General features: G+C 57.3%; 1 protein-coding gene across 3 annotated transcripts; it reads left to right on the top strand.

Annotated features, from left to right (window-relative positions):
- Positions 1-1,230: 1,230 nt before the first annotated feature.
- AGAP2 (ArfGAP with GTPase domain, ankyrin repeat and PH domain 2) lies at positions 1,231-17,734 on the top strand. Of its 3 annotated transcripts, XM_043446493.1 has the most exons (19): positions 4,282-6,307; positions 7,993-8,051; positions 8,657-8,744; positions 8,932-9,017; positions 9,165-9,312; positions 10,367-10,501; positions 10,825-10,934; positions 11,367-11,525; positions 11,671-11,757; positions 11,842-11,946; positions 12,330-12,492; positions 12,674-12,793; positions 13,536-13,664; positions 14,562-14,621; positions 14,851-14,999; positions 15,100-15,190; positions 15,314-15,536; positions 15,666-15,921; positions 16,108-17,734. In XM_043446493.1, exons 1-19 carry the CDS (start codon positions 5,152-5,154, stop codon positions 16,348-16,350), a joined length of 3,567 nt encoding a protein of 1,188 aa, XP_043302428.1. In that variant the 5' UTR covers positions 4,282-5,151; the 3' UTR covers positions 16,351-17,734. The 3 variants fall into 3 exon arrangements, with proteins under 3 accessions (XP_043302430.1, XP_043302428.1, XP_043302429.1); XM_043446495.1 differs by lacking the exons at positions 4,282-6,307; positions 14,562-14,621 and adding an exon at positions 1,231-1,505; XM_043446494.1 differs by lacking the exon at positions 14,562-14,621 and having other exon boundaries at positions 4,283-6,307.
- Positions 17,735-20,867: the final 3,133 nt, after the last annotated feature.

The raw sequence follows: 20,867 nt of genomic DNA, 5'->3' as shown, positions 1-20,867 counted from the left end.
TCCTCATCTGTAAAATGGGGATAAATAACCATACACCTACCTCTTGTGTTGTGAAAATTGAATGAGTCAATATACTTATAGAATGCTTAGAATATATATAGAATGGTTACCTGGCACATAGTAAACACTCACTGCTAGTTCTCTTTTGGACTATTTTACAGTTTCCAGTGGGTAATCCCAACTCTAATTCTCTTATCTCCAACTACACATTCATATATTAAAATCCCCCGTCCGTCACAAATTAGTATCAGTAAGATAAACAGGAGAAGAGGCATTTGGCAGGGCCAGAAAGGTTTAAGTCCTGAAACAAAATGATTCCATCAAACTAACCCACTGTTTTCCTCTTCACTCCCTCCCCCCACCGCGTCTTCTTTCTGTCCTTCAATTCTGCACCCACCCTCTTTCAGGGACTAAATCAAGGACAGGACAGTGGTATCAGGCATAGGGGAAGCTGGTTGGCAAGCATCTTAGCTGGGCAGTGTAGTGAAAAGTACCAGAATTATAACCAGAATATCTAAATCCGTATCTTTGTGTCACTTCTTACTGGCCTTTCTGAGCTTCAGTTTCCTTTTCTGCCAAATAGGGATAAAAATCCTACCCCTTGGGCCTGTTGTGAAGTCAGTATATATGAAAGTGTGTTGTAAACTATTAAGTGTTATAGACAAGTCAGTTATTATGAAAGTGAACACGGAGCCTGCTGGTTTTGTCTGGTTACGGCTTACTGTCTTCCATACCTTGTTCTCCCTGTGCCTACTTGGCCCTTTCAAGCAGGAGGTGGTTGCGGTGGGGTAGCCGACTGAGGGTTACATTGCAAGATGCTAAGTGTGTGAACCCTTTGGATGTGCAGAGTAGGTGGGGAGTACAGCTGTAAGCTGGAATGCAGGGCATTAAAGGTGCCAGGCCGAGTGTGTGTGGATTCCTGTGAGGGTTTGAGAATGCACACAAACCTGTAGGTCACCAAGAGTTTGGGATTGCACCTGGGACCCGGCAGGCCACACTCTCCCCTCACCAACACCCGTCTTAATTAGCCACCTCCCACAGGAGGCCCTCGGATGCTCATTAAGGCCTCTCCATCCACCGGGCTGGGGAGCTGTGGCAGGGGCTGGCGGGCAGAGCTGACGGGCCAACGCTAGAGGGGGTGGGTGATGCAGGAGGTAGTGCTGACCCAGGCTGTGGGTTTGAAACTCACCAGTCAGGAAGTGAAGTCGACAGACAGACGGAAGGGCGGGCAGGGGAGGGGTGTTCTGAGGCTGAGCAGAGGGGCCTTCTGGGGTTTGGGGGCTGTGGGGCCATGGGCTTCGGGAACAGTGGTTGCTCTTAGCCCAGCAAGACGGGTCTGGGCAACATGCATGCCCAGAGGCAGCTGGCCGTGGCTGCAGTTCGCGCAGAAGTCAGGCGACATGAGGTGGCCAGGCAGGCCCTAAACCGCCTCAGGAAGCTGGCAGACAGGGTGAGCGACCCTGAACTTCGGGACCGCATTCAAGCCTCGCTGGACAGCGTACGAGGTAAGAGAAGGATTTGCTCCCAACTTGGGTGTCTTAGGACCAGCAGGGGCATATAAGGGCTTGCCGCGTCATCCATCATTTCCCAATCAGCCACTTTCTGGTTCCCAAGATGGAGCTTGGCCTTGGGGGAAGAATACATGTGGAAAGGATGGAAAAAGACAGAGGAGGTATCATTCTTCCTCTTTCCCCGACTCTGCTCCTCCTCCCAGGGGATCAAAATAAAGGTCACTGCTGAGCTGACCTCGGCAATGGAGAAGTGGGTGAGCATGAGGAAGACAGGCCGTGACAGACCCATGGCAGACGTAGACCCTGCTGGGGGAGTCTGGGGCAGGAAGCAGTTTGGGACAGGAGGTTCCAGAACCGGATAATGTGGTCATTCCCAGGACCCACGAAGGATCAGTGACCTCTTGTTTTCCAGCTGTAGAGCGAACACACACACACACACATGCATACCAGAAATACACCACGCAGAGCATCTCAGGCTCCCAGACACACGCGAACACTCACACAGCCTGCTCTGTGCAGCTGAAAGTGCAGAGAAGTCCCCAGGTCTCTCCTCGGTCCCCTCTCCTCCCCGTACTCCTGTTCCTGCCTTCCCCCCACACACACCTTCCGCTCTACCTCCTTAGTGCCATTAGAGCAAGTGATGACAACACAGGGAGGAAGTGCTGCCATGGCAACACCATCCGCCACATCCTCCTGCCCACCCCAGCCTTCAGTCCTGTGGTGGGGCCCTGGCGGGAGTAGCTTCTCTCTATCTACAAGGCCCCACCACTAGGGAACTAGTGGAGCTGGAGGTCATCTCTGGTCTGGCGTCATTTAATTTGTCTCTGAAGCTGCAGAGAGCCAATAAAAGCTAGCTACTTTGCTCACTAAAGGTGTCTGGGTGAAGCATATCCTCCATTGCACCCTGGTCTCTTCCAGGCTCTCCACGCTTAGCTGCCTATCTGGGGGTTGCAGTGGGGGGTGAGTGGGCAAGAGACTGTTCTTTCCATCAAGGATGATTCCTGCCAGACCCCTCTGATAGTAGAGGCCAGCAGAAAGGAACTTTCGGTTCACTTGGGGAAGGAACAGTTTGGTTCAGGTTCCTAAGGGAACAGTTTCATTCCTTTTGCCTTTCTTCCACTGGTACCCCCTCACCATCTCTCCCCCACCTTTTCCAAGACTTACAGCTGATACCTTCCCTAAAGGGGTCAGAAAAGGAGACCTAGCGGGGAGTGGCCCCATGAGGCCTCCTAGGGAGGAACTGCAAGCTCCACCAGCTGCTTAAGGGAAAAAAAAAAGAGTGGGGGAGGAAAGAGTTTCAGTCCAGGTAGAGGAACACAGCTTATCTATGGAGAGGAGGGAGAGAGAAAGGGTGGAGGCTAAACTCTCTGAGAAAACCACTCTTCCTAAGTAATTTGTTCCGCTCCACTCTAAGAGACAGGATTCTGCTCCCATTGAACATAAAGGAAAACTGAGACAACCAAAGGAAGGAATATTAAGCAGAAGCAACACATTTTCACCCTCTCTTTCAGAAAAGGCTGTTGAAGGGTCTTCGGTTCTGGGGATGGTGTCATCCTTTTGCTGCAGTTGGGAGTGGGGCGCTGGTGGGTGCTGAGTGAGGACCGCGGAGGGATTGGGTACAAGTTTCAGGGAGAACAAAGGGCACCCAGCATCCTGGTACCGTCCCCCCCCCCCCATCCCCTACCAGGCCCAGCATGCCGCTGGCTTCTGCCTCCAAGAGCCGCCCACGGCAGCACTTATTATAGTCTCCGCTGCGTCAGGAGGGTGGGACGACAAATTAGGGGAACGCTGAGACTCCCCGAGTCCCAGGGAGGGGACTTCAAGGCTGAAAGGGAGGCCTCCCTCGACTGGTGCCTCACACCTGCCCGTCTCATCGTCTGTCTTCCATCGGCCTAGCCCTTTCAACCTTCTCCCTGGGCTGGAGGACAGTCAGCCTTAACTCCAGGGTCCCTAAAGGGCTGGAGGACACCGAGCATTTTCATTCTATCTCCTCTTTAACCTTCGGGGAAAAAGCCCCACCCCCGAAAACCTCAGGAGATTGAATGGGACTCAGAGGAGGCCTGGACCCTCTGCCGCAGCTGAGGGGGTCTGTATGTTGGGCCGCTAAACGCTCGGCCTGTGTGTAACCAGGTGTGAAGGTGGCGCCTCCATTGCCCGGCCGGTCCCCCCACCCACCGTACGCACGGAGCCTCCTCTCTGCTTATCCCCGCTCTTTCTGAGGCGCTCTTGGAGCTACGGTTGCTATGGAGACCGGATGCATTTTGGTATGGGGGGTGGTGTCGATCTGCAAACGTCTTCTTTCTCCTTCCACCCCAAGCTGGAGCCTTGGGACTCACTTTTCCTCCGGGCTCCTCCACTCCGTAGATCTCTCTCCACTTGAGGCAGCCCCTCCTTCCACCCACCCTGCTAAGTTCCATGTTTGTCCCCATCCCCGGGGAACACTTTCCAAGTTCACTTTGGGACAGTTAGGCTCAAGTCATGGCCCAGTCAATGCACTGCGTGTGGAAGGTGGGGGTGGGTGCCGGGGCTGGGTCGTGGGAAGAGGAACCCGTGCAAGTACCTGGGGAAAACAAGGGGTCCTGGGAAAGGATTTCAAGGCTCCCCATTTTCCCACGTCAGCTTCCCCGCGATTGACAGTGAACCCGAATTTGCTCCGTTTTCGCCGGGGGTTGCCCACCCATACAACGATTTTTACTCTCTAGCCTAAAGGCCACACCCAACGGTAGCGCTCCCTAACCGAGGTGTGCTGGGGAGGGGGGGGGCTCGATGTTGGAGTAGGTGAGTCCAAGTCCCAGGAAATCCAGCCCAGGATTTGGGAGGGAAATCCAGTCCTGGATTTTGCACCGCCTTCGCAGACAGCCGTGCTGGTGGAGAGAAGGTGGGGGGGAGATTGGGTGGGGGGGCGGGGGGCCGCCTCCTCCTCACTGTGAGGGGAGCGCCCGGACACAGCGCGCATCCGGACCGAGCCGAGCCCCGGCGAGCCCCCCGGACCCTGCGCCCGGATCTCACTCCCCTCCTCTCCCGGACCCCAGACCTGTGGGTTCCCACCCCCTCCGGCTTCCCTCCTTCCTCCCCCGCCGGCGCCTGTATCTCCATGCCCAGCATCCTCCCCGCGCCCCTGCGAATCCCCCGCACGACCAGCCCCATTAGCTTCCCACCCTCCTAAAGACCCCCTCTCCGACCCCCATCCGCGGCCCCTGTCCCTCGAGTCCCCATTCCCCGCCCCTGCCTCCCCCGCACCGGTCTTCTCCCTCAGCCCCGGGTTCCTCTTTTCTGCCCCGTTTTCCTCCCTCTCCCCTTTTGCCCCCACTACAGTCCTCCCCGCCCTCCCCCGCCCATCTCAGCGCCCCCACCCAGGCCGGGTGCAGGGTCCGGCGCGCCTCCTTGGAGCAGCACCAAGGTCCCGGGGTTCCAACGGGGTGGGGGCGCAGGGCGGGGAGCATGGGGAGGGGGCGCCCCGTGTGATGGGAGGGGGGCGCAAGCGAAGGCGGCGGCGGCGGCGGCGACAGCGGAGCCGGGCCGGGGGCTCAGCGGGGTCCGGGGGCTGGGGGCAGCGAGCAGGGCGGCCCCATGGCCGGGCCCCCCTGAGGCAGTCCGGGGGAGTCCCCTCCCCTCCCCAGCTCGGGGGTCTCGGGGCCCCATGAGCCGGGGCGCGGGCGCGCTTCAGCGCCGGACAACGACCTACCTCATCTCGCTGACCCTGGTCAAGCTCGAGTCGGTGCCTCCGCCGCCGCCTTCTCCGTCTGCGGCCGCAGCCGGCGCCCCTGGGACCAGAGGTACCGAGACCGCGGATCCCGGCAGCCCCCGAGGCGCTGACGAGCCGGGCAAGAAGCGGCACGAGCGGCTCTTCCACCGGCAGGATGCGCTGTGGATCAGCACGAGCAGCGCGGGCGCCGGGGGCGCCGAGCCCCTCGCCCTGTCCCCGGCTCCGGCCAGCCCGGCCCGCCCCGTCTCCCCGGCTCCCGGCCGCCGCCTCTCCCTCTGGGCCGCCCCTCCCGGACCCCCGCTCTCCGGGGGGCTGAGTCCAGACCCCAAGCCCGGGGGCGCCCCCACCTCCTCCCGGCGCCCCCTGCTCAGCAGCCCGAGCTGGGGGGGCCCGGAACCCGAAGGCCGGGCGGGCGTCGGCGTCCCCGGCTCGTCCTCCCCGCACCCCGGCACCGGCAGCCGGAGGCTCAAGGTGGCGCCTCCTCCGCCTGCTCCCAAGCCTTGCAAGACCGTGACCACGAGTGGCGCCAAAGCCGGCGGGGGCAAGGGCGCCGGTAGCCGCCTGTCATGGCCCGAAAGCGAGGGCAAGCCCAGGGTCAAGGGGTCAAAGAGCAGCGCCGGGACTGGAGTTTCTGCCGCCGCCGGCTCCGCCGGGGGAGGGGGAGCGGCCGCCACGACCTCTGGTGGGGTCGGGGCTGGGCCCGGAGTCCGAGGGAAGCTGTCCCCTCGGAAAGGCAAGAGTAAGACCTTGGACAACAGTGACTTGCACCCGGGACCGCCCGCCGGCTCTCCTCCTCCGCTGACCGTCCCAGCCACACTGGCTCCCGCCTCTGCCGTCTCCGCCGCCTCCGCGCTGCCCACCGGGCCTGCAACTCCAGTCACTCTGGAGGCTCCGGCTCCCGGGCTGAAACGGGGCCGGGAGGGGGGCCGAGCATCCACTCGGGACCGCAAGATGCTCAAGTTTATCAGCGGCATCTTTACCAAGAGCACAGGCGGGCCTCCTGGCCCCGGGCCCCCTCCCGGACCCCCAGGCCTGTCTTCCAGCAGCGGGTCTAGGGAGCTGCTGGGTGCAGAGCTCCGCGCCTCTCCCAGTGAGTAGGCCCAGGGCCTGAGGACAGGGAGGGGAGGGCACCTGGAATGCTCAGCTCGGGGTGGAGGAGTGGTGTGTAGGGCTGACGGAGAGCAGCTTCTTGGGTGGACGGATGAGCCAGGTTCATTTCTCTGCCAAGAACTGGGGCAAAAAGGATAAGAGGTCCTAGAAGCGGGGTGAGTAGGCATTGTGGGACATGGGAGACGACGATGTCAGAGGGACTCAGAAAGCCTCAGAGCTTTCTGGGATAAATAATGCCCTTGGTCAGCATGGTTGTAGGAAATTGCTCCCAGAGAGGCCCCAGACTCCACTCCCAGCTTCAGCTGGCCTCTGGGAGCATGGAAACGGCTTTGCTTTGCCCAGACGGTTACTGAGGGAGAAAGGGGTGGGGAAGCCTCAGTTTCTCCTGAGCACTTGGGGTGGGTGGCAGCAGAGTGACCTTGCAGACAGTCCTCGCCCGGGACAGGTCTTTTGCTGGGCTGAGAGCAGGCTGGTGAGGCCTCTAGCAGGAAGGGACAGGGTTCTTTCCATGCAGGGAATGCGAATTGGGCAGTACAGGAGTGCGCGGGGGCGGGAACGTGCTGAACACTTGCGTGTGAAGTGAGGGGTTGGATAGGTAGCCTCACTCCCCGCCGCCGCCCACCCCAGCCCCAGAGTGCATTGAAATTCCTAGGGGGCCTGACCGGGAGTGACTCAGTGGGGTGGAACTGCTGCAAAGGCAATTCTTACCCCTGGAGACTTCGGAGGGGGTACGGAGAAAGTAGTTTTTTTTTCCGGGGGCGGGGGCGGGGGGGGGGCTGTCTTTATTTATTTATTTTCTGGAAGAGAGAGGTGAGGGCGTCTCGGTTCAGCTCACACTCCCGGGAGAGGTGGCGAGTCCGGGAGCGCAGGCGGCCCCCGGGGTTTGGCTCTGGAGCGGGTGGGAGCAGATGGCTCCGGATCCCAGAGTTCCCGCCGCAGCTGCGGCGCCCCGGGAACGTCCGGCTAGTGTCAGGCGCGGGGGCTGGACCCGGCGGGCGGAAGGAGCATCTTTCCTCTCCCGCCCCCCGCCCTATCCCTCCCCAGGCCGGTGGCTTCTCTCGGCCTGGGAGTGGAGCCCGGTTCCCCATCGTTCTTCTGGAGGGTGCCGGTGAGAAGGGTATGAGCGGGGGGTATAGAAAAATCCAAGCTCCATTCCTTGGGCTGTGGGGAGGGGTCAGGGCCACAGTGCCGTTGACCTTGAAAAGGGGGAATGATATCTTCACTTCAGGTTCTGTCCTATGAAAGGGAGATTGAGGCAGACCCACTCCCTCCTATGTCCCAGTCCCTTTTTCTGGGGATTTACCCTGGGAATCAGTCAGTTTGGTAAGCAGGACACCTTTTCGCCTTCCAGAGGGAAGACCCCGTCACTGTCAGAGCCTTGGTCCCCCAGTCTGGGACAGGGACTCACGTTTGGGGATGTGTTTTAAGGGAGATGCCCGCTGAAGTATTTTTGTCTTGCTGGCTCTGTTGCTAAGCAACCACTGAGCGGCAGCAACAGCTGTGGGGAGAGAGACTAGGATGGGAGGACTGGGGACCACTCTCAACTCAGCTTTTCCACACAGCTCTCCAGCCCAGGCAGGGCAACTACAAAAGGAGGAGGGGTAACAGGGTTGGGAGCCCTCCTTGGCCTGGAGTATCCCTCTTAAGACTCCTTTTCTGTTACAGAAGCTGTGGTCAATAGCCAGGAATGGACTTTGAGCCGCTCCATTCCTGAACTGCGCCTGGTAGGTAACCCAGTCTCCTTGTCTGTGTGAAGGTTGATCTCCCTGCCGTTGGCACTCTCAGCTCTCACCATCACCTCTTCCCTCCCCTCCCTCTATGAAAATGGGGGATAGCTTTCCAGTTCTCCTGAGATTCTAGCTTCATAGCGCCTTCCCGGGGCTTGATACATCCTCATAACTACTTCTTCTATAGTTTCCCTTCTTCCTGCTGGTCCATGATCCTCTCCCAGGTTTCTCCTCATTTCTGACTTCTCCCCTTCAGCCCTTCAGGTTCTGTTGCCTAGAACTGGGTAAAAATTTCCAACTAGTGCCTAGAGCTGTGACATGTCCCTCACCAGACATGCATCTGATATGTTTCCTAAACAACAGAACACCAAAAAAAAAAAAAAAAGGCACTGAATTGACATTCTTCAGCTTGTGATCATTTCTTACAACACTCGTGGCCTGATCCTCGCAAATGCCCTCCTGACTGATGTCACCCAGGCCCTGTAGAACCCTGCTTGGAAGACTTAACACTGCCAGTCCCTCTGAGTTCTCTGGAATGTTCAGACTCAGTCATCCTGCCTTGTCTTAATTCCTTCCATCTCTACTCCACAACCTTCCCTCAGGGCGTGCTGGGCGATGCCCGGAGCGGGAAGTCATCGCTTATTCACCGATTCCTGACTGGTTCATACCAGGTGCTGGAGAAGACAGAGAGTGAGTTCTCAGGAGCCGTAGTAAGCTAAGGGTTGGGGTCAGGGCTCTGGGCAGTGTGATTAATGACTCTGCAGGTATGGTGACCAGGGGGAACGATGCAGCCACAACAGCTAAAATACAAGGAGCGTGGGGAGATTTGGTGACCTGTGACCTCTGACCTCCTATCACTCCCAACTCTTCTGGACAGGTGAGCAGCACAAGAAAGAAATGTTGGTGGATGGACAGACTCATCTGGTGTTGATCCGAGAGGAAGCTGGGGCGCCTGATGCCAAGGTGAGGGATGAGATGATGGGGTAGGCGGGCGGGCTGGGGTCAGCACTGGCCAAAGGAGAGGCCTCTGGTTTCCCAGGTCTCCTTGGGAGTAACATCCAGAGGAGTGGACCTGTCTGACCATCCATTTGCTCCCTCACCCTCCGCAAGTTCTCAGGCTGGGCAGATGCTGTGATTTTCGTCTTCAGCCTGGAGGATGAGAACAGTTTCCAGGCCGTGAGCCGTCTTCACGGGCAGCTGAGCTCCCTTCGGGGTGAAGGACGAGGAGGCCTTGCCCTGGCGTTGGTGGGGACACAAGGTAAGGGGGTGCTGGGGGGGCACTGCTTTCAGGGGAGTTGCGACTGTGTATCACCCAACGCAATGAGGGCTCGGCAAGGCATGTGGGCAGGGCCCCTGGGGTTTTGGTGGGGACACAAGGTAAGGGGGTGCTGGGGGGGCACTGCTTTCAGGGGAGTTGCGACTGTGTATCACCCGACGCAGTGAGGGCTCGGCAAGGCGTGTGGGCAGGGCCCCTGGGGTTTTGGTGGGGACACAAGGTAAGGGGGTGCTGGGGGGGCACTGCTTTCAGGGGAGTTGCGACTGTGTATCACCCAACGCAATGAGGGCTCGGCAAGGCGTGTGGACAGGGCCCCTGGGATTTCAGTAACCCTCCGGAAGGAGCCTGGTCTCTAAGTAAGAGTCGTTAAACCGAACACAAACTCCCCAGGGTCTGAGAGAGGAAAGAGGACCCCCCCAGGAAGGGCAGCTGCAGTGGCCACCGCCCTCCTCTGAGGTGTCACCTGCTGGGTGTTCCCACACTGCTGTTTCCTGATGCCACCACCAGGCCCTCTTCCCCAGCAGAGCCAAGGAAAGCTTCTCCAGGACCCACCTGTACGAAGCTGGCAGGTCTTTCCTTCTGGACGCCTGTCCCGCAGGTGGCTGCTTCCACCTGTGGCTTGCCTCCTGGCTTCCTGCTGCAGATGAGCAGCCCACCCGTTACTACGGACGTTCAGCCTCATCCCGGTTCACATGCTGCCAGGTGTCCCCTCATTCAGCTCAGGACTCATTGAATTCGCAGGGCAGGGGGATGCCACTCAGGAGTCTCAGCCACGTCAGACCTCATCAGGACGTTCCAGTCAGCTCTGGAGTATTCTTTGAAGACTCGCACACCGAGCTCACCCAGCCTGCTCGTGATGCAGCTGGGCCCAACATTCAGAAAAGGCTATACGCTCCCATCACACCCGGTCATAGGAGGGATATCGTCTCATACCGTATCCCTAGTGGTCCCAGACTAGGACTAGAGCCCAGAAGAAAGGAAAGCAGCAGAGTGGGCATGGGACCCCTCATCCACCACTCCTCTCTCGTCCCCTCAGACAGGATCAGCGCTTCCTCCCCGCGCGTGGTGGGCGATGCTCGAGCCAGGGCCCTGTGTGCTGAGATGAAGCGCTGCAGCTACTATGAGACTTGTGCAACCTATGGGCTCAATGTGGATCGGGTCTTCCAGGAGGGTGAGCTTGGCCATCCCCTGCATGTGTTCGGGAGCGGGGGACTTGGATATTCCTCAAGGTCCCACCTCCAGGCCTCCCTCTGTGAGCGACAGGAAATGAGCCTGTGTGGGACGGATGAGGGACCAGGGAGGTCAGAGAAGGTTTGCTTAATAACCACAGGTCCTTCTGGGCAGGAGGAGCTGGCAAGGCCACAGGTGGCATGAAGGCCACGGTGACAAGGAAGTTGGAGCCTGTTATCTCCTGGGCATTTCTCAAAGTTGGGCACGAAAGGGTGGTCTTGGATATCTGCCCTGCTGATGCCTTCTTCCCCTCCCCTCCCCCAGTGGCCCAGAAAGTGGTGACCTTGCGAAAGCAGCAGCAGCTTCTGGCTGCCTGCAAGTCCCTCCCCAGCTCCCCAAGCCACTCAGCAGCTTCCACTCCTGTAGCCGGGCAGGTGAGTCAGGGTTTCAGGGTCCAAAGAAGGGCTGGTGGGAATTAGAGGAGGGGCTGGCGACCCAAGGAGAGGAACAGAGAACCCCAGGGAGTTGTGGGGGTGAGGGCAGATGGAAATGGCGGCGACAGTTTGTAGAAAATGCATCGGACTGGAAATCAACCAGGTTTGAAACACCATTTGCAGTGTCCTTGAGCAACTCACCTAAACATCCCAAGGTTGTCAGGAAAATTGTATGGCATAATACTTGTGAAGTCAACCTTTGCAAAATCTAAAGCACTGTGACAACGCTAGTGAGGAGTTTTCTTATTAATGGTAATACAAATAAATGGTGATGAGATGAGGGAATATCTCAAATTCCTCATCACTCAATGTAACTGTAACCCGGTAGGCTGGGGGCCCCTCGGCGGTTCTGAGCCCTCCGTTTGCCTGCAGGCTGGTAACGGGGGCCACACTAGCGACTACTCTTCCTCTCTCCCATCCTCACCCAATGTCGGTCACCGGGAGCTCCGGGCTGAGGCAGCTGCAGTGGCCGGATTGAGCACCCCAGGGTCCCTGCACCGGGCAGCCAAGCGTAGGACCAGCCTTTTTGCGGTATTGGACATTGTAACCCCCTATCCGCCTGTCCCCTGTTACCTGCCTATCTTTCCTGGTCCCTAAATCTGTTGGCCCTTCACCTGTCTCCCATGTCCTTCCATAAGCATATCCATCCTCTAATTGATGCCAATAACTGTTCCAGAATCGTCGGGGCAGTGACTCTGAGAAACGGAGCTTGGACAGTCGGGGAGAGACAACGGGAAGTGGGCGAGCCATCCCCATCAAACAGGTGGGTGGCCCAGGGGTTGGGGTCGGGCTGGGGGGAGCTGGTCCTCACTGGGTTTTCTCCCACATGTCTCTTTCCATTCTTCAGAGCTTCCTCCTAAAGCGAAGTGGCAACTCCTTGAACAAAGAATGGAAGAAAAAATATGTGACCCTGTCCAGTAATGGCTTCCTACTCTACCATCCCAGCATTAATGTGAGTGCCGGAGGCTGGCTGGGACCCAGTGGCTGGCCTCGGGTGCACGTTTAGCTCTTCCAGTCTGGTCCTCTTCTTTTTACTTGAGCAAAACATCTGTTAGGCAGCGACCATGTGCCCGTGCTGCAGATGGAAATGTAAATCCATCTCCCGAGGACTTGCCGTCCAGCGCGAGCAGATGGAGAAAAGACCTCTGTCTGGCCTGCCATTCAGGGATGCTTTCTGGGGGAGACACTGCTGGGCCCAGTCTGTTGGGCTCATCCCAAGCCAGTCAGCTCCCAGAGCCCTCTCTCCAGCCCCTCTCTGCCCATAATACTGGCTGTCTCCCAGCACCGCTGAGGACCCAACATTCCCTACACTCTCAACCCCCTATACTCCTGTAGGATTACATCCACAGTACCCATGGCAAGGAGATGGACTTACTACGAACAACAGTCAAGGTCCCTGGCAAGCGGCCCCCACGGGCCATCTCTGCTTTTGGCCCCTCAGCCAGCATCAACGGGCTGGTCAAGGACATGAGCACGGTCCAGATGGGGGAAGGTCCTGGTGAGTGGGGCTGCTGACAGGGGGGCAGGAGAGGGGCCAGGGCTCGCAAACAGAGGAGGAGGAAGGAAGAGAGGACTGGGGCTGGTTAAACGGGAAGGGGGGCAATGACCAGGGACCACGGAAGGAGTCACTCAGAGACTGGGTGACTCACTGAGGACTTATTTTCTTCCCCATCTGACAGAAGCCACCACTCCTGCCCCGAGCCCCAGCCCCAGCCCCAGCTCCCTGCAGCCACCACCAGACCAGACATCCAAGCACCTGCTGAAGCCAGACCGGAACCTGGCCCGAGCCCTCAGCACCGGTCAGTAAGGAATCACCCTCCACTTACTGTGTTGTTCCAGGTCCAGAAGGGATGCAGCGGGAAGTAAAACTGGGGTGGGAGCTTGGAGGCTGGACTCAGTGAATAAGTGGACACCCCAAGCAGTGATTGGGTACCCAGCACCAAGCTCAGTCATACCGTGTTTAGCATAATGGCTGAGACAAGTGGGTTCTAGAGCTAAGCTGCCTGAACTTGAACTTGAATCCTGGCTTGCCACTTGGGCAGGTTACTTGACCTCTCCACATCTCAGTTTCCTCATCTGTAAAATGGAGATAATAGTTTCTACCTCAGAGAGTTGCTTTGAGGCTTAAACTGAGAACATTGTCCAGCACATAGCCAGCCATCAACGTTTGGAATGTTTGGAAATATGTGTTTTTTAAACAAATAGCAAGTAACATTGTAACAAGTGGTCCTCACAACAACCTTGTTGGGTCAAGATTATTATCCCCATTTTAGGGATGAAGAAACTGAGACTCAGAAGATTAAGTGACTTGCTCAAGGTCTCAAGGCCAGTAAGTGGCAGAGCCAGGATCTGAGTACAGGTCTGACTCTAAACCACTCATCTGCCCTTCTCCCCAGGATTGATCAAGGGGGACCTCCTAGAGAGGGATGGCTGAGGAGGGGGACCCTAAAATGCCAAATGTAGTTCAGGGGAGACAGGCTATGGAGAAATCAGGGAATCTGTGCAGGCGGCAGCTGAGGCAGCTGTGTTCCCCTCCCCAAGACTGTACCCCATCTGGAGACCTGAGCCCCCTGAGTCGGGAACCCCCTCCTTCTCCCATGGTGAAGAAGCAGAGGAGGAAAAAGTTGACGACACCATCTAAAACTGAAGGCTCGGCTGGGCAGGCTGAAGGTGAGGCCCTGGGGGGCAGTTTCACTCTCACCCTGGACCCTCACCCCCAAACTCCAGGTCACCCTGCAGGAGGGGAAAGGTGCCTGAGCGGAGTGCTTGGCTATCATCACCACTCTGTACATTATTTAGTGAAAAATGGATGGATGCCCTCGGCCCCTGTGCTTCCTTCCGTTCCCCAGCCAATGCCTTTTATGGCAATAGACCCCAGCCCCTGTTCTCAATGACCCCTGTAAGTCTGTAGCTCCCGCTCCCTCTCCTAATGACCCTCTAGTTCCTGTTCCGGACCCAACTCTGCTTAACACCGCAGCCCCTGTGCCCAGAAGGCCCCCTTCTCCCCCAGGACTCGGCCCCTGACTTCAGTGTCCTCCAGTGGGTCCTGAGCTCCTGGGGTCTGCCCACCCAGCTCCTGTTCCCAATAACTTTCTCTGATTGCCAAGCCCCCACAACAGCCTTTGACTACAGTGATTTCCATTCCTGCCTCCCTGTGACTTCCCACAGACCCGTGAGACTCCTCCTGAACCCCAGGAACCCCTCACCCCTGGCCTCTGAACTCCTGTCCCCCCTCCCCATGTTCCCTCAGATCCTGGTTCATCCCTTCCCCTCCCAGAGACCCGGCTCCTCATTGGTCATGATCCCCGGTCCCTACCGCCCCTGCTCTCTGCCGGGTGCTCAGACCCAGGTTCCAGATCTGCCTCCTCTCATGGCTCTTGGCTTCCGCTCTTCTCTGCTCGGGGGCCACTGACTTTGGTTCTGCTTTCTCTCCCCATCTCTGTCCTGCTTTCTCTCTGTCACTCTCTCTCTCCATCTCTCCATCTGCCTCTCTTTTTCTCCTTTCTTGGTCTCTTTCTCTGTTCTGCTCTCCATTCTGTCTCTATCTCCTTTGCTTCGGGAAACCAGCCAAGCGCAAAATGTGGAAACTAAAATCCTTTGGTAGTTTAAGAAATATTTATAAAGCAGGTAACAAGTGGGGAGCTGGGTGGGGCGCTGAGCTGGGGTGCAGAGGGGTGGGGGTGCCCCTGCCTTCCCCTGCATGTGCGGGCTTCCTGCTCTCCCGCCCCCTCTGCTTCCCCAACCACTCTGCTCCACTCCCAGGGGCTTGGGATGGATCTCTGGGAGGAATGGTTTGGGCCAGGCAGCTCCTGTTTGAATTCTGTCCCTAATGACCCCATCCCATCCCCCCACCTAGAGGAAAACTTCGAGTTCCTGATCGTGTCCAGCACTGGTCAGACGTGGCACTTCGAGGCAGCCAGTTTTGAGGAGCGGGACGCCTGGGTTCAGGCCATCGAAAGTCAGATCCTCGCCAGTCTCCAATGCTGTGAGAGCAGCAAGGTCAAGGTAAAGGGCCGGGTGTTGGGCGGAGAGTAGAGGTGAGTGTCTGAGGCGTCCGGAGAAGGGCTCAGAGGGAGAGTCTGACTAATTCCAACCCTTTCTGCAGCTGCGCACAGACAGCCAAAGCGAAGCCGTGGCCATCCAGGCGATCCGGAATGCCAAGGGGAACTCAATCTGCGTGGACTGCGGGGCCCCCAGTGAGCACAAGGGGGCAGTGGAGAGACCCGGGAGGGAGTGCGGTTCGCTGGAATTGATGAATGCTGCTGGGTGGCCCGTCCAGCTGTTCGGCCAGGGAGCTGACCCCTGCATTCCTTCCCCAGACCCTACGTGGGCCAGCTTGAACCTGGGCGCACTCATCTGCATCGAGTGTTCTGGCATTCACCGGAACCTGGGTACACACCTGTCCCGCGTTCGCTCGCTCGATTTGGACGACTGGCCGCGGGAGCTGACCCTGGTGCTGACAGCCATTGGCAACGACATGGCCAACCGCGTGTGGGAGAGTGACACGCGGGGCCGCGTCAAACCCACGCGGGACTCTTCGCGGTGCGCGTGCAGAAGAGGGGTGGGGGCGACTTAGTGTGCGCAGCTCCCAAGAGGGTCCCCTGGGTAGGGAGCAGAGGTCTTGGGGTGGGAGGTCCCTAGAGCCTTTCCTGTTGATCTCCGGTCCTGCAGGGAGGAGCGTGAATCATGGATTCGCGCCAAGTACGAACAGCTGCTGTTCCTGGCGCCGCTGGGCACTTCCGAGGAACCGCTGGGCCCCCAGCTGTGGGCCGCGGTGCAGGCCCAGGACGTGGCCGCCGTCCTCCTGCTTCTGGCCCACGCGCGGCACGGGCCGCTCGACACCAGCGTGGAGGACCCGCAGCTTCGCTCCCCACTTCACCTGGCGGCCGAGCTCTCCCACGTCGTCATCACGCAGCTGCTGCTGTGGGTAGGTGAACCGGCGCTGGTAAAGGGGGCTTCGAGGGCTCGGTCTGGGAAACAGGCAGGCGCGCAGTGGGCGCGGCGAGATCCCCAAACGCACCCCATGGGAGTGGGCCTGGCGACCCGGGGGAGCCGGCGGGAGGGGATTGGCCCCGGGGACGCACCGTGACGCGGCCGTCTCCGCCCTCTCTAGTACGGCGCCGACGTGTCCGCCCGCGACGCGCAGGGCCGCACCGCGCTCTTCTACGCCCGCCAGGCCGGGAGCCAGCTGTGCGCCGACATCCTTCTCCAGCACGGTTGCCCGTGCGAGGGCGGCAGCGCGGCCACCACCCCCAGCGCGGCCACCACCCCCAGCATCACCGCCACGCCCAGCCCCCGCCGCAGGAGCAGCGCCGCCAGCGTGGGCCGAGCCGACGCCCCAGTCGCGCTGGTATAGTTGCGCCGCCGGAGAGACACCCCCACCCCCCCACGGGCTGGGCACCTCCACACCGGGTGACCGCTGGACAGATGCACCCACTCACCTCTCCGATCCGCACGTCGTTCCCGCGGGAGCACTTCTTCCCCCACCCCATCCCTGCAAGAGGGCACAGCCCCCGCGCCTCCCGGAAAACACAAACTCACTTCCCTCTCCCCAGCGAGGCATGGAGACCCCAGCTTGACACGCACCCTCTCCACCGTTTCCGCACTCGGATTGCTCTGGGTCTACCCGCTGGGTGTTTGCTGGAGGGACTCCCCCGCCGAGGTCCACGCTCCTGGCCGTTTGGATGTGCCCGCTCGCGCCCCCTAGGGGTGGGGGAGAGGACTAAGTCCTGCCTGGGTTCGACTGTCCCACGGCGGGAGCATTTGCCCAGGCTGGCTCCTGGGGCGACGCCACGCCACAGGGAGGGGTTAGTACGCGGGAAGGCTCGCCCTGGGACTTGGGGCCGATAAGGGGGACCCTACCCCTTCCATGCTAACCTCACTGCCCAGGGAAGGGGGAAGGGCAGCGAGGGGCAGGACCCCTGCTGCCCATGGGGGTAGGGGGTCCCCAACCCTTTCCGTGAAAGGGACCAAGAGGAGTGGAAATCAGGACGTTCCCCCACATCCACCCATGGATGGAAGCTAAAGGGTCGGGGGAGCCAAAAACCTGGGTCCCTCCTCACTGCTATCTTGGGAGGGAGAAGGGACGGAGCAAGAGCGGGCTTAAGGGGGACTGGGGCGGGGCCTTGTAATTTATTGCTTTGTTCCCCAACCAAGGGGCGGGGCGGGCAGGGCTTGGGGAGGGCGTTTCAGGGTAGGGGAAGCCGAGGGTGGGCAGAGGGTGGGGCGGGGCGGGGGTGCTCTCGGGTTGTGAGTGTCTGTGACCGTGACGGCGTCCCTGTGACTGTGCAGCGCCCGTGGTGATCTGGGGTCGGGGGCACCCCTACAGTGGGGCCCCTCCCCCACTATTCTTCCTGTCCAGCCCCTCCCTCCCACTGGAGCAGCTCCAGACCCATCCTTCAACCCCATGATCCCTCCCAGCCAGGGTCAAGGTGGTGTGAGGTGGCTGGGAGGGTTTCCAGACCCCCCCTGTCCCATCCCCAGAAAGGGGGTGGTGGGGTGAATTTCCCTGGCCCAGCCCCGCCTCCCTCGATCAACCCAGCCCTTGGGCCGTCTGTGTCAGTGGTTTCCGGTCTTTTCTTTTTTTTTTTTTTCTCCTGGCTAAAATATTTTGCAGAGGACCAGGTAATTGGGGAGAGAAGAGGGGCGGGGGCAGCAGGGGATACTACCCCCTCATCTCCTCCAAGGCAAGTGGTGTGAATCTTCATCAACAGCAATTAAAGAGGAAGTGATTTTGTCTAGGGGGTGAGCTGCTGGTCTGTTCTTGAAGAGCTGGGTCAGAGAATGGCCTTGGTCAGGCTGGGGAACTGGAGGTGGGAGAGGGCTAGGGAGGGTGCTTCCTGCTGGGGCTGGTGGCAGAGTATCCAGGGGCAGGAGGTGGTAGGTCAGGTACTCCATCATGAGCAACAACAGCTCCTGGGGTGAAGGAGACAGGCAAGTCAGAGCAGCACTGGGGACCCAGGGAGTAGAGAAGTCACTAACTTCCAAGATGACTCCTATTCCGGGAGGGAGTTGGGGTGTGACGTTTAGAGAAGACTCGGGAGGGGGCTGCTTGGAGGAATGAGAAGATAGGGTTGCTTTGGTTAAGAGCAAGAACTTTGGAGTCAAATCTGGTTTTGACACCAGTACCTCTGCGTCATAGTTAAGTGATATTGGATAGGTTCTCTTGGTGGCATCTGTTTATTTGTAATCTGAACAATATCTGCTCAGAGGGCCCCTGGTCAGGGCTCCAGCCTCAGCCCTGGAGGACCACCCCAGGCCAGACTACTCCCTTTGAGGTACCAGAAGTAGAGCTTTATAGAGTCCCTCTCCTGGCAGGGAGGGAAGAGCTGGGAGATCTCCCAACCACAGATGTTCCTGGTGTCGCAAACGCCAGTTCTGCTGAGGCAGACATCTGCCCACCCCCACGACATGCACAAGACTGCAAGGACAGGGCAGCCTGAGGCCAGCGCCGCACCGGGAGCTGCAGCGTCTGGTGGCTCAGCGTGTAGCCAGTCCTGTTCCTCGTCTGCAGCCGAAAGCATTGGCCTGGTAGAGGGGCCAGATGGGGGTGCTGTTGGGCCAGCAGCCTGGGCACAGCCACACACGTGTTGTCAGCCACCTTGATAAACCAGTCTATGGCCCATTGTCTTCCGGTAGAGTTGGTTCCGGCCCCCCAGGCACACCCAGCCCCACGAGGGACATTCGGCTACAGGTGCGCCAGTGAGCCGATTGCGTGAAGGAGCCCAGGTCCCGCTCACGTGGGAGGCCTCGCTTCTGCAGGATCCTAGGCTGGGTGACCTCCCAGGAGAAGGTGGAGTCAGGGTTGCAGATGTAGTCGCAGGTGTGTGGTCTGGGAAGGCAGAGCAAGAGGAAGAGAGGCAAGGAGCAAAGGAGACTCGACTGGGAGACCCAGCCACCATGCCCCCTTCATCAGAGCCCCTGGATGCCCCCGCTCCGTCCTCACTTCCTTTTTTGGTAGCAGACGCTCACTCCCTTCCTCAGAAGCTTGAATGTGAGAGACTGGGGGAAGGAAACAAGGGCCCTGGAGAGGATGAATGACCACAGGGAACCAGAGGCGGGTGGGATGTTCCTTTTGGTTCCTAGCAGTGAAAGGTGGTCAAGGTGTCAGCAGTGCCACGTCAGGTCCCCACACTAAGGCCTCCACTGGCTTCCTTCTGTCGTGGGCTGTGGGAAATGTAAAAGGTGGTCCTCCAGACTGTGGCAGAATAGGACCCTAGAAGTGGATTCCCTGCGGGCTGGAGGGGAGCTGCTGCCCCTAACGTCCACGCCAACCTCCCCGTTCCCCTTGGTGTCCTCACCTGGATTCCTGCTTCCATCTGCTGCCCCTCTTCCAGTTACCATCTGCCGCACGTCCTGCTCCCCTCTTGTTTGCCTTAGCACAGCTGGGAGTTTTACCAGAAGCCAAAGGAAAGTAAAAAGGAATTTATTATTGAAAGTACAAAATGATTAAATCTAGCAAAGTCTCTAGAACTCTATTTTCTTTTTTATTTATTTTTATTTTCTATTGAATTATGTAGTTGATTTACAATGCTGTGTTATTTTCTGGCGAACAGCAAAGTGATTCAGTTACATATACATATATATGTGTATATATACACCCACACGTATATACATATTTTTTTTTGTATTCTTTTCCACTATGATTTATTACAGGGTATTTAATATGGTTTGTTCCCTGTGCTATACAGTAGGACCTTGTTGTTTATTTTATATATAACAGTTTGTGTCTGCTAATCCCACACTCCTGATTTATCCCTCCCCCACCCACTTTCCCTTTTGGTAACTAGAAGTTTGTTTTCAATATCTATGAGTCTGTTTTTATTTTATAAATAAGTTCATTTGTATCATATTTTAGACTCCACATATAGGTGATATCATATGATATTTATCTTTCTGACTTATATAGTATAATTTCTAGGTCTATCCATGTTGCTACAAATGGCACCATTTCATTCTTTTTTTATGGCTAAGTAGTATTCCTGTGTATGTATATGCCACATCTTCTTTATCTGTTTATCTGTCAATGGACATTTAGGTTGCCTCCATGTCTTGGCTATTATAAATAGTGCTGCAATGAACATTGAACTACATGTATCTCTTGGAATTAGTTTTCTCTGGATATATACCCGGGAATGGGATTGCTGGATCACATGGCAACTCTATTTTTTTTAATGAACCCCCATACTGTTTTCCATACTTGTTACACCAATATATATCCCCACCAACACTGTAGGAGAGCTCCCTTTTCTCCACACCGCCTCCAGCATTTACTATTTGTACACATTTTTAATGAAGGCCATTCTGACCAGTGTGAGGGGATGCCTCATCATAGTTTTGATTTGCATTTCTCTAATAATTACCAATGTTGAGCATCTTTGCATGTGCCTATTGATAATTTGTGTCTCCTTTGGAGAAATGCTTACGTCTTCTACCCATTTTTTGATTCAGTTGGTTTCTATTGTTGTTACTGAGTAGTATGAGCTGTTTGTATATTTTGGAAATTAAACCCTTGTCAGTTGCATCACTTGCAAATATGTTCTCCCAGTCCATAGGTTGTCCTTTCATTTCATTTATGGTTTCCTTTGCTGTGCAAAAGCTTATGTTTGATTAGGTCCCATTTGCATATTTTTGCTTTTATTTCTACTGCCTTGGGAGACTAACCTATGAAAACAATATGATTTATGTCAGAAAATGTTTTGCATATGTTCTCTTCTAGGAATTTTATGGTGTCATATCTTATGTTTAAGTCTTTAAGCCATTTTGACTTTATTTTTGTGATTGGTGTAAGGGAATGTTCTAACTGCATTGGTATACATTCAGCTGTCCAACTTTCCCAACACCACTTGCTGAAGAGACTGCGTTTTTTTCCAT

The sequence above is a fragment of the Cervus canadensis genome, chromosome 25, assembly GCF_019320065.1.
Source record: "Cervus canadensis isolate Bull #8, Minnesota chromosome 25, ASM1932006v1, whole genome shotgun sequence".
NCBI classification, from domain to species: Eukaryota; Metazoa; Chordata; class Mammalia; order Artiodactyla; family Cervidae; genus Cervus; species Cervus canadensis.
This window is presented reverse-complemented; position numbering and strand designations above follow the sequence as displayed.

What these genes read in the sequence shown, in the direction of transcription:
- AGAP2 (XM_043446493.1), top strand. Translation starts at nt 5,152, where the DNA reads ATGAGCCGGGGCGCGGGCGCGCTTCAGCGCCGGACAACGACCTACCTC. An exon ending in GTGAGAGCAGCAAGGTCAAG is followed by an intron (nt 15,000 to 15,099) that starts GTAAAGGGCCGG and finishes CCCTTTCTGCAG; the next exon opens with CTGCGCACAGACAGCCAAAG. An exon ending in CCCACGCGGGACTCTTCGCG is followed by an intron (nt 15,537 to 15,665) that starts GTGCGCGTGCAG and finishes CCGGTCCTGCAG; the next exon opens with GGAGGAGCGTGAATCATGGA.